Source organism: Oryzias latipes, chromosome 10, assembly GCF_053564925.1.
Source record: "Oryzias latipes strain Hd-rR chromosome 10, Olatipes_Hd-rR_3.1".
NCBI classification, from domain to species: Eukaryota; Metazoa; Chordata; class Actinopteri; order Beloniformes; family Adrianichthyidae; genus Oryzias; species Oryzias latipes.
Window position 1 is genome coordinate 18,031,626 of NC_136246.1, and position 13,147 is coordinate 18,044,772.

Genomic DNA, 13,147 nt, shown 5'->3' on the forward strand with positions numbered 1-13,147 from the left:
TTCTGGCCTGTTGAATTGGCTTATTGTAAATTTTTAGTTGGTCTTTTAAAATTTCTTGATGAATTAATAATTTTGTCATCTTGTATTTCCTCTCTGCCATTCGGTTTCAGACGCTTAATGTCATCAGTCTTTCATGGCATTAAAGTGGTTCTTAATGTTCTCGTCTTGAATGGAGCCACTGCAACTATGGAAGACTGAAGTCTGTTATTAAAATGATCAACAATATAATCACAGGGTGCAGGTAAAATCTGAGCAGGAGTTTGTTTAAAAAATCAATAAAACCTGCAGCCACTTCTGGTGTTATTTAGTTTCCTCGCAGTTCTCAGAGTTTTCTTGCTGGATTTCACAAGTGACATTTAAAAAAAAAAAAAAACACACAAACACACACAGTAATTGTCTGATATAGTCGGGTCAAAAACAGAGGACACCCCGGTGGACAGGCCATAGGTAATTACAGGGTCCAGGGTGTGTCCTCTGCTGGGAGTTGGTTGTGAGACATGTTGCTGAAAATCCATGCTGCTCAGAGGATTTAAAAACTCACAGGCATAGATATCATAGTTTTTGTCAACATGTAAATTAAAATCACTAGTTATTGAAATCCTATTGCACTTAATGTGACTATATTATAAAAATTCAGAAAATTCTTCAATAAAACAGGAAGGAGGGTTTGGTGGTCTGTATGTAGTGACAGTTAAAACAGGTGGATCACCAGAAAGGAAAAGCATGATGCTCAAATGAACAATATTTTCTCAGTTCAATATTTTCAGAGGCTATTTTTTGTGAGCAATCGATGCATTTCCCCCACCTTTCTTTTCTCCTCTGATTGAAAATAAAAAGTTCAAATTAGGTGGAGAAGCCTCAGTGAGAATTGCTGGTGCATCAGTGCCAAGCCAGTTTTTCAGTTAAAAACAGGTTAAACCACGGACTAAAGTCAGATCATTAATGATAAAAGACGTGATCTGACATTTAAAAAAGCATCTTCATTGTTGTGGGTCAAATCTGATGTGAGGATGACATACCGGTAGGTTTTGTGACTGTTGTGTGGGGGAAAAGCAGGGTAAGGGCAGCTGGCTCTGTGTGCATAGACAAAACATTTAACTTTGTCAGCTGTCTCTGCAGACATTTCTGTTTTTATCTGCTATAAACTTTATTTAGGAGAAATGGTTGCTGGACCTTCACTCTGACCATAAGAGAACTAATGTCATCGTACAGTGAAGTGCATGCAACAAATGTCACCAAGTCCCATCTGACATCCTCTCATCAGATCCTTCAGTGGATACCCAGCATACCTGTTAATTCTTTCTTTTCTCAATAGAGGAAGCGATGTGCTGTGAAAGCCAGAGCAACACCAAGGACATTGACACTTTAAATAGCAAACACTACAGAAAAGTCCTCATGTAGTGAATGAGTCACTCACTTATTCTGCCAGAAGCACACAGCTGGCTTGTGAGTCTGAACAATAGGCCTTTGTGTGTTTGGGCTTTGTGCCTCCATCACATTAAGGCTCAGGTGTTTCAGGTGGCTCAAGGTCCCTCTCTCATCATCTTTGTCCTTTAAACTTTTCTCTTTCTTCCTTTTTTTTATTTGCTTTCATGTTGTCTCACTTTTCCCACCTTTATTTGCTCTGTCTCCTTTGAATTTGATTTCCTTTCTCCCCTTTACACTCTGTAGCTCTCACACACTCCCTCCCTCTCTCCTCCTTGTAATTAGCCAGTGTAATTGCTGTAGTAAATCTTTTCTGATGTCCCAAGGAGACTGGCTGATATAGGACTGATTTAATAAGCACTCCATACCAGCTCACATCTCCCTCTGAGTGTACGTGTGTTTGTATGCGTGTGCTGGGGGGCTCTGTGTCCTCTCCTATTCGCCGTGGGGATTTATTGGCTCTTTGTGTAGTTTCAGCAAGTGCAAATTCAAGTTCAAGGTAGCGTTGTGTCGATGTGTCAACTGTAGCGCACCTTATCAGCAATGCTGGCAGCATACTTGTGTGTCTCATCAGTGATTCTGTAACGTGCCATGTATGCGTCATCGCCAAAGACCTTCATGGCCAGGAGAACAGAGGGGTCACATTGGCCCTGAGAGAACAACACCAAACACTCGTGTCCACACAAACAGACCCACTGACCATGTTGTGTATCTCTGTTCCCCCCCCTGCAGCATTAGAGATGCATACACAAGCATTATGTTACTGTTTAAAATAGTATCTTCTCACCCTTTCTCACGTACACACACACACACACCCAAAATGGTGAGGTGGTGAGGTGGAGCATGAAGGTAATGGTGTATCCAAGCGTTTGGGGTTTGCCAGCCTTGTGTTCTCCAGCAGCAGTTCCCCAGTTTCACCAGAGGAGGGCACTGTGGCTCCACACATAAATAGTGACCCAACTGAAAAACTCACTTTCTTGTTCCATATTACACTGTAACCGTTTAAACAACAAGAAAAAACAATGCTAGACTTTTGATTACACCATAAAATGCTTTTTCTTTTCTTTAAACAATAAGTTTTAATCTGTTAGTTTTTGTTATACTCATTTGTCTGTGGAAAAAAAAAACATTTTTCAAAGTATTAAGTTGTTGGGGAAGTGTTTGCAAATATTTTGGGTTTTATTTATTTAAAAATAAAGCAAAATTAGATCTAGTAGTTGCAAAAATTAAATTAAAATGAATTGCACGTGCTGCAGATTGCAGACTAATATTAGGAAATAATTCAAAGACGATTTTCTTTTCTTGTTAGTCAATGAAGTTTGCACTTTTACCTGCTTTGGTCCACCAAAACTACAAAAAAAATTCTTGTGGTTATTAATGAATCCCTTTTTGAAGGGCAGAATATTTAAAAATGTTATTTCAAATTGCATTGACAATTTAACAGTGGAGTTTGTTTTTTTCTGTTTTAAAGCCAAAAAAACAAGTCAATTTTGATAAGCTAAGAAAATCATAAATAAAAAGAAATTGTATATCTTGGCTTTATTTTATTTAACTTTTTTATTTAAAGTAAACTTGGTGCTAAATGTCCATCTATTAAGAATAATTTTAGTTGCAGTTACAGTGTTCATGCACCAGGGGAGCGCAAGGGAGCACACTTCTTAGCCCCACCCTCATGCCCTCCCCTTGCATTCTGGCCCTCCTACATCCTGCCCCATTCCCCCCTCCTCCCTGCCCCACCCTGCCATCTGGTTCTTTTCACACAATTGTATGCGTGCGCGCACACATGCACACACTGAGTCAGGAATCTATTTTCCTCATTTCCTTTCACAGTGGAAAAACAGGATGAAAGAACTCTTTCAGACCCCAAGTTACCGTGGAAACCTTCTTATTCTCATGTCAACCACTTGTATTGTATCACGCGCACTCTTGTATAGAGGACGACAGAATGGACATTTAAAGTTTAAAGGGACCAAGGCAACAGCTGTTCATCTGTCTGCCAAAGTTTAGGTCCTCTGTGTACTCCAGATAGAATGTTCTGCTGTGCCCTCAAACTTACAATTCAGAATCCCCAAAAAAGTTTTATTTTTTGCTTTAGGGTGTTTGTCCCCCCCTCCAAGAAACAAAAAACGACTTCAGAGACTTTCCAAAAAATGTATTGAACTTTTCTCAAACTGCACACCCCCCTCTTCTGCTTCTCTTTAAACAATATCCAGCCTCTGGAATGCTGAGTGGAAAAAGTTAGTTTAAGGTTATATTAAGTTAAACTTGTGCTTTTCTCCTGTCTTGCCACCAGATGGCCAATGCACAAGTCTTTATGCTCCTATGATACAACAGAGCAGATCATCTGAAAGCTTTTAGTGGGGTAAAAATAAACCAACAAACTGCAGAAACAGGAAGTGGTGATGAGAGGACGGATTGCTTGTATAAAAATAGTAAAAAGCTATGGCTGAAAAGAAGGGATGCTTTGTGGGAAAATACAGAAACTGTTGATTAGAGGCTGCAGAAAAGTTTTTTTTCTCTTTTATTACTGTTTTGTTCTTTGTTCTTGACCACAATTTTACTTCAATCTTTTTTTTCCCTTCCTTCAGCCTTGCTGCCCTTCACCTTTATCACAACCATTTTCTCCTTTTAAGGAGTGGAGGAATGAGAGTGAAAAGTGATGTGGGGGGGGGGAGCGAAGGACACGCACTCCTGTCTGCTGGCCGATAAACAGACTCCTCTTTGTGCACATTAAAACACACAGATACTTGCTAACAAACTGACAAGGACCTCTGCGTGACTCGACTCCGCGTGATCCTGCCGACCCCCCCCCCTTCTTTTCCTGCCGTTTTCCATCTTTCTGCTCTCCACTTAATTAAAAACAGAAGTCTGGAATGGAAGAGTTTCTTGTTTTTGTGCATGTGCACACACACACACACAGATATTTTAGTGCCAAGCAGCTGCTGGTGATGGACGGGGGGGCGGTTCCAGGAAAATTACTGTGGAAGGGGTGTCAGTTTCTCTCCAGAAAGGGGGCTTTTTTTTGTCTGAATATAAAACAAAAAGGCAGCTGGAACATTAAAAGCATGTGGATTTTGAGTTGTCAGCACTCCACAAGTTAGTTTGTGCTTGTGTATATCTTTCTGTGTGTGCGGGTGCACTTATCCTCCCCCGTCTTCTCCTTTCTTCCTCCACAGTGACTTAGCATTACCCTCTCAGTGCTCCATGTCCACCACTAGAGGTGCCATTGGCTCATAAATGAAGGAAGGCTGTGCATGTGGAAACCACAAAGCAGCCATTTTACACTGCACACCAGACCCCATTTTATGAATCAGCCGTTAGGTCATCATAGCTGCGGCTGATTCTATTGGTGGAGCCCAGCTGGCATGGTGGAGCTTTGCACACACATGCTTCCTCACTGACTCCATATGCAGGAGACTGTCCCACTAACACACACTGACCCAGTGACATGATGCTTCCACTAAGTCACTCGTCTTGCCCCTCACTAAGTGGATTGCTTCTCCAAGAGATTATATGGCATCCAGATTAGAAGTTCAGCCGCACTGTGGCATAAGTTTGTGAATGTCTCCTGATATTTGGTAGATTAAAAGATTACTGAAGATATTATTACTTTGGGGTTTTGTTTTTGTCTTAGGGTCATTTCCATATATTTTGTATCTGAGCATGTGGCTATATCGAGAATAGTGTCACTGCGACTCTGTGTCATATCCTAACTTAACAGTGTAGCTGTGACTAATTTATTTTTGTTTGTACAAAGATAATGCTTGTCCTTCCTAATTTCCTGTGGTATTTTCCTTTCTTGTTTTTGTAGCTGCTGGCTTCCTGCTTCACTTTCCTGCTCTCAGAAAGAACCTTGAACAGACTAGACACAATAGTCTCATAATCATTCATGGTTTTAACATTTGAACAGAATTAGAGCAAAAGTTAAAAGTGGCTGGAATGTTGAGGTTTATGAAGCGGTCACTGTTTTTGAGCAGAACAATCAGCTGAGCTGTCATGGGCTACTGGGCTCACAGTTCTGTGTCTTCAAATGGATTCACTGATTAGGAGCATGGCCTCATTAACAGACTGTTGAACTGACTGCCATCGCTCATGGAGACAAAGCCCGGCTTCACTGGTCATGCGGACGGGTCAGCAGATCAATGGATGAGTTGTGATGGTGCTGAGGTTTTTTGTGAGTGTTTGGAGAACTTACAGTGCTGCTCTTTGTGACTTTTAACCAATCAAACTTCACCTAGAAAGTAAAAAAAAATAAAGTTACACACAAAAAAAGAAAAGAAGCTGGGTGTTGGGTAACTCTAAATGACATTAGACTAACACCAGGCATCTAAACAATCTACGTGATGAGTATTCAATTGTAGTCCAGGTAGCCTTTCCTGTGGAAGTCAAAACCTCTCATCACCTGGAAGTATAAGCGGATGGACCACTCAGGATGGTGCCGGATATCTCTTGTCTCAGCCTGTCTCTGGGGAAGAAAAGGAAAGAAAAAACAAAAGAGGCAGTAGGCTCACACTTTAAATGTCAAAACAACCTAGTTCCTGCCCTTTATCCTAACCTTTTTTTTCTTCTAGTGTCTGATTCATGCATAGACAGGGGAAAGACAAGGTCACAGGGAGGCTGAGAAGTCCTACATTTTGATAAACCTGAACTGGTATTGAAGTAAAAGGTCAACCTTCTGTTTATCATTCCTAGGAGATGCAGAGAGACTGTTGGTGTTTGTAAAAGGGCTGACAAGGTGTTCCCCATTACCATCAACAGCCAGTTTGAAGGAATAGTTCGTAACTGACTGATTTGTCTAATCCGTTCAGCCTGCATCCTGACATATTGGAAATCAAATTTGAGTGGTTATGTAATATTGACAAGAGCAACAAAACAAAATGTGACAGCACAGCTCTGCTCGGCTCAGACCTCATGTGCCTGAATACATTGAACTGTTATATGGTCAAACCCACGTGATTGCTCCTCTTTCACATCCAATTCTCGTCCAGCGCACATCTACCCCCTCGCTCCGATACGTCCTCCCAGTCACAATCCTGAACTTGTCCAAACAAGTTAAAGTGAAGCGTTTTTCTGTTGAGCGTGCGATAAAATGAAGTGTGTATGCGTGCCCAGAAGTTGATGGCAAATTTTGAATGCCCTGAAGTTACCAGCTGTCAGGCTGCATTAAAGAAGCACACTCTCTGACAACATGGTTCTCACACTTTTACAGCCATTTCACGTTAGTTCAGTATTACCCAAGGCAGGTTACGTACAAATCCGACACCTCCGTGGCATCATGCACTTGCTACAGTCATGGAGAAAAACGGAAAGGGCACGCCAACTCTGTCACTTTTTCCATCCCTCACAAAGGCCCTCAATTAATCCCTTTCTGTATTCCAGCTCAAGGATTTGAACTCTGTGGAACTTTATTTTTGAACAAATAGTTTTGTAAAGTAGCTCTTGAGATCATAAAGTTATTACGGTCTCTGTGTTGTTCTCTGTGACCTTTACCACCCTCTTTTACTTTTTTTTTGTAGCCAAGAAAGAGCAGGATGATGGAGATGACAAGAAGCAGCAGCAGAAGAAAAAGGTGAAGGAGCTGAAGATTCTCGATTCCAAGACTTCACAGAACCTGTGTAAGTTCATTCTCTTGGCCTTTTTTATGTGAAAAAGTAAAATATTTTCAAAAATAAATCTTGACTTTTACTGGTGCAGCTATTTTCCTGGGATCATTCCGTCTCCCTTATGAAGAGATCAAGTGTGCCATCTTGCAGGTTAATGAGAAGGTCCTCACAGAGTCCCTGGTTCAGGTATTTCATTTTTACTCTAATATTATGATCATTTTGATCACATTTTTAGAATAAATCATTTGTTTTACTTTAGGCCAGGTTAATGTTATTTCACCATTAGTCTTTATTAAAAAAATACCAATATACACTTTACTGTGGATTTCTGAAGTATTCAGTCTTTTAGTTGAAGGTCACTTAAATGTTATTTACTTTTTTCAGAGGGTTTCATGCAGTGAATAAGATTTTTAGAAAAGCACCAAGAAAAATGAATTATGAAACACAAAGCCCTCAAGTTTATTGAAAATGAAAAGGTCCCACACATTTCTTAGTATGGTTCTACATCTCTTTGAGTCAGTGTGTGTGTCTGTGTGTGTGTGTGTGTGTGTGTGTGTGTGTGTGTGCGGTTGGTTTATGCCATGCCTGAGTTAAAGAGCTGATTTACCGGTAAATGGACATAAACCTCTTCACACTCCATCAGTATAATTTCCTGTTTGCTTCCACATAGAACCTGATCAAGCAGCTGCCAGGACCCGAACAGCTGAGCATTCTGGGAGAGATGAAGGATGAGTACAATGATTTGGCGGAGTCCGAACAGTTTGCAGTAGTGGTAAGGAAAATCCAATTTGGAAACGAACCATAAATGCTCAAAAGATTAAGGAATTAGACCTAGCTGCATAAAAATTATAGGCTTTAACAATGACTCAAAATAATCCATAAACAGCACTGTTTTGATGATTAATTGTCAGATGTTTCTAGACTTCATTGTAGTTTGATATTCTGAAATGAACCAAAAAAAGAAAAAGATTGTGCCAGCCAACGTGTATAAAACAGGAAGTGTTTCAACGTGTACCGTTGAGAAGAATCTGCTTTGTTCATCTGTGGATGTCGAAGTAACAGATGTCTGTGCACATCAGCACAGACGGATTGTGTGGCAACATTCATAACAGGAATTTGGCCTCAAATTTTCCATCTCTTTTGTTTGTCCAGATATCAAGTGTGAAGCGACTGATGACGCGGCTTCAGGCCATCCAGTTCAAGCTGCAGTTTGAGGAGCAGCTGAACAACATAAAGCCAGATGTGGTGTCTGTGACCGCAGCCTGCGAGGAGCTCAGGAAAAGTGAAACTTTCTCGAAGCTGCTGCAGATCATACTCCTTGTTGGGAATTATATGAATGCTGGCTCCCGAAACGGCAGCGCTTTTGGTTTCTCCATCTCATACCTTTGCAAGGTGCAGTGACGCACGGAATTTATAAAAGAGACCCTTTTCCAACTTAACTGTGCTGTTAAGTGGCAGACGCACTAAAGCAGTCGTTTTCGCTGCTGTCTTTATTTTTAGTTCTACACTTTATGACGTCAAATACATTTCTGCACCTCATAAGTTGTTTAATACAAGTGATGACAAAGAGTAGGTTAAAAGTTATGAAAGCTGTTTTAGCCAAATGCAAATTTCTGTTTATAGTTGTACATCCAGGTACAATATTTTAAAAGTACGCAGAAATGACCTGCATGGTCAAGCTTAGAATGCAAAAACATGACATGTTAAGTTTTGTCTCTTTAGCTCCGTGACACCAAATCAGCTGACCTGAAGCAGACACTGCTCCACTTTCTCGCTGATGTGTGTGAGGAGCAGTACCCCGATGTGATGAGCTTTCCCGATGAGCTCACGCATGTGGAAAAGGCCAGCAGAGGTATGCTTTATACCCCCCAATGTGTTCATATAAATTGTGTTATATGTATTTTTTTTTTTCTTTTACACTTTTTAACGGACACCATCAAATGTGTATTTAGTGAAGTTTTGACATTTCTTTTTTCTTCCACAGTTTCTGCTGAAACGATTCAGAAGAACCTTGAGCAGATGAGCCGTCAGATAAAGAGCATAGAGAAGGATCTGGAAACTTTTCCTCCACCACAAAACGACAACGATCAGTTTGTAGAAAAGATGTCTATATCCTTTGAATTCAGCTATTAAACTTTTTTTTTTTTGGCAGAACAAGTACAGTAAAATGCAAAGTTTTTTAAGTGAAAAATATTTGTTTCATTTTGCTTGATAAAAGTCCAGATTTATGGGTATTGTGTACCTTAACACCCTGCTTTTACATTTTTGTGAAGCAAGCCAATGAGCAGTTTGAAAAACTGGACCTGCTGCACAAGAACATGGAGAAACAATATAACGATCTCGGAGATTATTTTGTTTTTGACCCAAAGAAGATATCTGTGGAGGAATTTTTCAGTGACCTAAACAACTTTAAAAACATGTTCCAGGTGCGGATTTGGGTTTTTGCATGTTAAAAAATAGTGTTTTAAGTTTCTTCTGATAAAAAAAGTCTTTTTAAAGCTCTATGATACAAAAGAACAGTGGAGCTAGTCCAGAGTTCCTTACATAAAAACCCCTTTGCACAGCTCTGTGTTGGCATAATAAACATGAACTATAACATCATTTTCTTCTGTCATAACTTAAAAAAAGTTCTCCCAGAAAGTAAACCCATTTACATGTCTGCACTCTTAATTATTTATAATCTTTATTCTTCTTTTTACTCACAGCAAGCGGTAAAAGAGAATCAAAAGAGGAAGGAGGCTGAAGAAAAGATCAAAAGAGCCAAACTGGCTCGAGAAAAAGCAGAAAAAGAGAAAGAGGAGAAACTCAAGAGGAGCCAATTACCTAACATCAACACAGGTCACAAATGTTCATGTTTTTTTACTTTTCTGACCAAAAGAAAAAGAATCATTTCTCATCCCTCACCCTGTATTTCTCTCTGATTCCTGTTGGGGGCACTCAGAGTCCACACTTGTGCTGAACATCTGTGTGTGTGCTTGAATGTTTGTGTGTGTAAAACTCCAGTTCATTAGTATTTCTAGACCAGAGATAATCTAATGATGTTTACATGATTGAAGAAGACAAACAACATGGATACTTTCATTTATAACTTTATAACGTTTGAGCTTGTGGATTTTCTTTTCAAAAAACACTCTTCTTTTAAACTGTTTAATGCTATTCCTTAAAAAAGCCTTCTGGCACATTGTCCCATAACATATACCCGTGACCACTCTCTCATCCCTGCATGCACACAGTGAGCTCTCACATCCAGCCTTGTGGCCACATTTATGTTCCCAGACTTTTTTTTTCTTCGTCTTTTAGACTGTGACCTACTTTCAGTGCATTTCTCCCCTCTTGGGCTCAACTTGGGTTCTCCAGAGATTCAGCTTTCCACACTCAAATTTTTCTACAGTGTCAGTGCATTTTTGTGACTATAATTCCTGATGCTTACTTTCAAACTCTTTTGTTTATCTTAACTTTTGGAAAGAGGCTGTTCCTAAAAAAACAGTTTTGGCTCATTATCCTGATGGCTCATGCTCTAGCTGGCATCTCCTCATCTCACGCTCTTTTTTTCTTCTATTTGTTTTTTTTTACTTTACCTCTCTGGTTATTTTATTTAGAATAAAGGATGATTCTCCTTTTATTACCCGTTATCTCTGTCTTTAGAATCTAAAGCTGCATCCCAGTTGCTAAAACTCACGTTCAGCCTGTCAGACACATATGAAACATAGTAGTGCTTCAAAGAGAAGTGTTGGGGGTGTGTTAGTGGGCCAGAGACCATTTACATACAGGTGGCTTATTTGACTCTCCTGCAGTCGTCTCATCCAAAGCTCCTATTTGAATTAAACCACATTTAAATGTCTCTTGTATGAACTTGATCTTTGTTCAGAATTTGTTTACAACCCTCATAAGTAAAAAGGTTGTTTAAAACAGCAGCTGAAAGGAGCCATTTAACTGCTGCTCATGTTTTTTTCCCCACCTGTTGGCTCCCATACTTTTGCTATCTCTGGAATTCACCCTGCATTGGCGTTTCTTTTTGACTGCAAACCTTAAATCTCAGTTATTTGTTTAACCTTGAGAAGGTCAGTGTGTGTTTTCAGTTTGTGGCCTTTAGGTTTGGAATCTCACAGGCTCATTACAACACATACACAGACACACAAAGACAGACATACACTCAAACTGTGTGAATGTGCTGTATGGCTGTGGATCGTTCTTCTGAAAGTCTTTCTGGATTGCTCCTCATCGCATATGTTAGTGATTGAATAAATATGTACATTTACAGTGTCTTATTTATATCATGTACTTGGACATTTTTCATCACACTAAACAAAGTACTGAGCCAGTAATCTTCTACCACACCCAACAGCTCAGTGAGATGTTTGTTCTAATTACATCTGACAGGAGAGCTTGTCATAAATTCAACTTTTGGGAGCTGAAATCCTTCTTTTCTGAAGCTAGGTGTCAGTCGTGTCTGCAAAAAGACTGCATGTTGTCACATGAGGTAAAGGGTGTGTGCAGTTGTGGCCTGACCATCTCCTTCCTCTGTTATGGGAACTGCCACAGGGAGTGCTCGTGCTCCACAGATGGGATGGCAGCGTGGGGGAAGGGACGGCCCAGAGTAGGGCAGCAGATGCTCAGCGGCGGATTAGACTATGTGGTGTCTCTGGAAAGGGGGTTAGAGCAAGGGAGGAGAAAAGCAGCACACAGGAAAAGATGAAAAAGGATAAGTCTGGGGTGCCTGATGTTTTACAGCAAGCTGATTTGGAAAAAAAATATAACTACGGGCACATGAAAAAATAAAGATCCCGTTTAAGTCAGCATAGCTGTTGTGTTTAAAAGGCAATGATCTTTCCCTCTTTGTCATTTCTCATTACATTTCAGTGCAGTTGTTTTGTCTCCTCTGCTATTGTGTGAACTTCCATTGGGGGTGCTAGTGCTCCTTAGAAGACACTGGACCACTGTGTGTTTGTGTTCCACAAAGATGGTCTGTCTCATTAAAGTAGATCGGATCAAGAGGAAGACCTTTAAAATCTCACCCTGTAATACTATTAAACACAATAATCTGTCTTAACTTCTTATTTGCTTTAGGTTGCTACTCTGGTGTTGTTGTCATGCACTGTCAAATGTGTAAAGATTAATTCCCTGTCTGTACTATTCCTAACAAAGAAACCAGTATGGTTTATACCGCCATTACTGTATTGATGATCATGTGGTCAATTATAGAATTATTACAAATTTGTGTGCACATTTTAATACAAACATTTTTGTTTTTCCACTTGAAGTCTGATTTATTGCTGATAATTTTGACAAATCTTTATGGTTAGGAAAACTTATACAGTGCCTTGTTTAAAAGTAAGGCTGTCTTTCACAACTTCACAAATAGGAGTTGTTTGTATTTTGTTATAGAGAGCTTGAAGCCTAGAACATGTCCAGTTGAGGCTGGATTTTTACTCTGACAACAAAGACTATGTTTAGTGCACAACCATTTCTTTATTCTTTCTGTTCATTTTCACAAATAGGTCAGTGTGTCTGTGCTTCCAGTGTTTTAGTCTACTCATGTGGTTACTCCAAGTAAAACTGAGTAAACACTGTCTTTATATTATGGATAATAAATGGATTTGTGCAGTTCCTGGGGTTGAACATTGAGGGGTGTGTGTGAGCTATAGAAAACTGAGGAGTGTGTGACAGAAACTTTCTCAGACATGACAAGTGAGACCACAGGCCATCTGCCCTTTGGATTACTGCAGGATTAAACTGTATGTGTGTGTGTGTGTGTGTGTGTGTGTGTGTGTGTGCTGTGTTTGTGATTGGGAGCTAGAGATGTGACAACACAAACCTTTAACCCCCCCAACACTACTGCCTCATCCGCTGTGCACTCTGCCTGTATTCTGGTTGAAATGGAAATGATTGAAACCATCTGTCTGAAGGCTGAGCTTTGCTACTGAACGCTGCCCACCGTGTTGCCCATAGCCCTGAGAGTGAGCGCCCCACTTAGTTTGGAGCACATTCACTTGAGTTTGAGGCAGTGCGCAGAATGCAAATGTAAACAAATGCGCAAACAAAGAGACCCCATATGTGGCCTGTAGTTACATGTAGTATTGTACGCCAAATCGCACACTCAGTCTGAGGTTTTATGTAAA

The 13,147-nt window shown here is 40.1% G+C and overlaps 1 protein-coding gene across 1 annotated transcript in view; it reads left to right on the plus strand.

The window, feature by feature from the left end:
- diaph1 (diaphanous related formin 1) overlaps nucleotides 1-13,147 on the plus strand; it is an 87,325-nt gene that overhangs the window by 64,793 nt on the left and 9,385 nt on the right. The window contains exons 19-26 of the mRNA XM_011480126.4: nucleotides 6,942-7,040; nucleotides 7,120-7,214; nucleotides 7,699-7,800; nucleotides 8,181-8,420; nucleotides 8,751-8,880; nucleotides 9,013-9,137; nucleotides 9,290-9,454; nucleotides 9,734-9,866. Coding sequence (XP_011478428.1) covers nucleotides 6,942-7,040; nucleotides 7,120-7,214; nucleotides 7,699-7,800; nucleotides 8,181-8,420; nucleotides 8,751-8,880; nucleotides 9,013-9,137; nucleotides 9,290-9,454; nucleotides 9,734-9,866 — 1,089 coding nt within the window. The remainder of the gene's footprint in view (nucleotides 1-6,941; nucleotides 7,041-7,119; nucleotides 7,215-7,698; nucleotides 7,801-8,180; nucleotides 8,421-8,750; nucleotides 8,881-9,012; nucleotides 9,138-9,289; nucleotides 9,455-9,733; nucleotides 9,867-13,147) is intronic.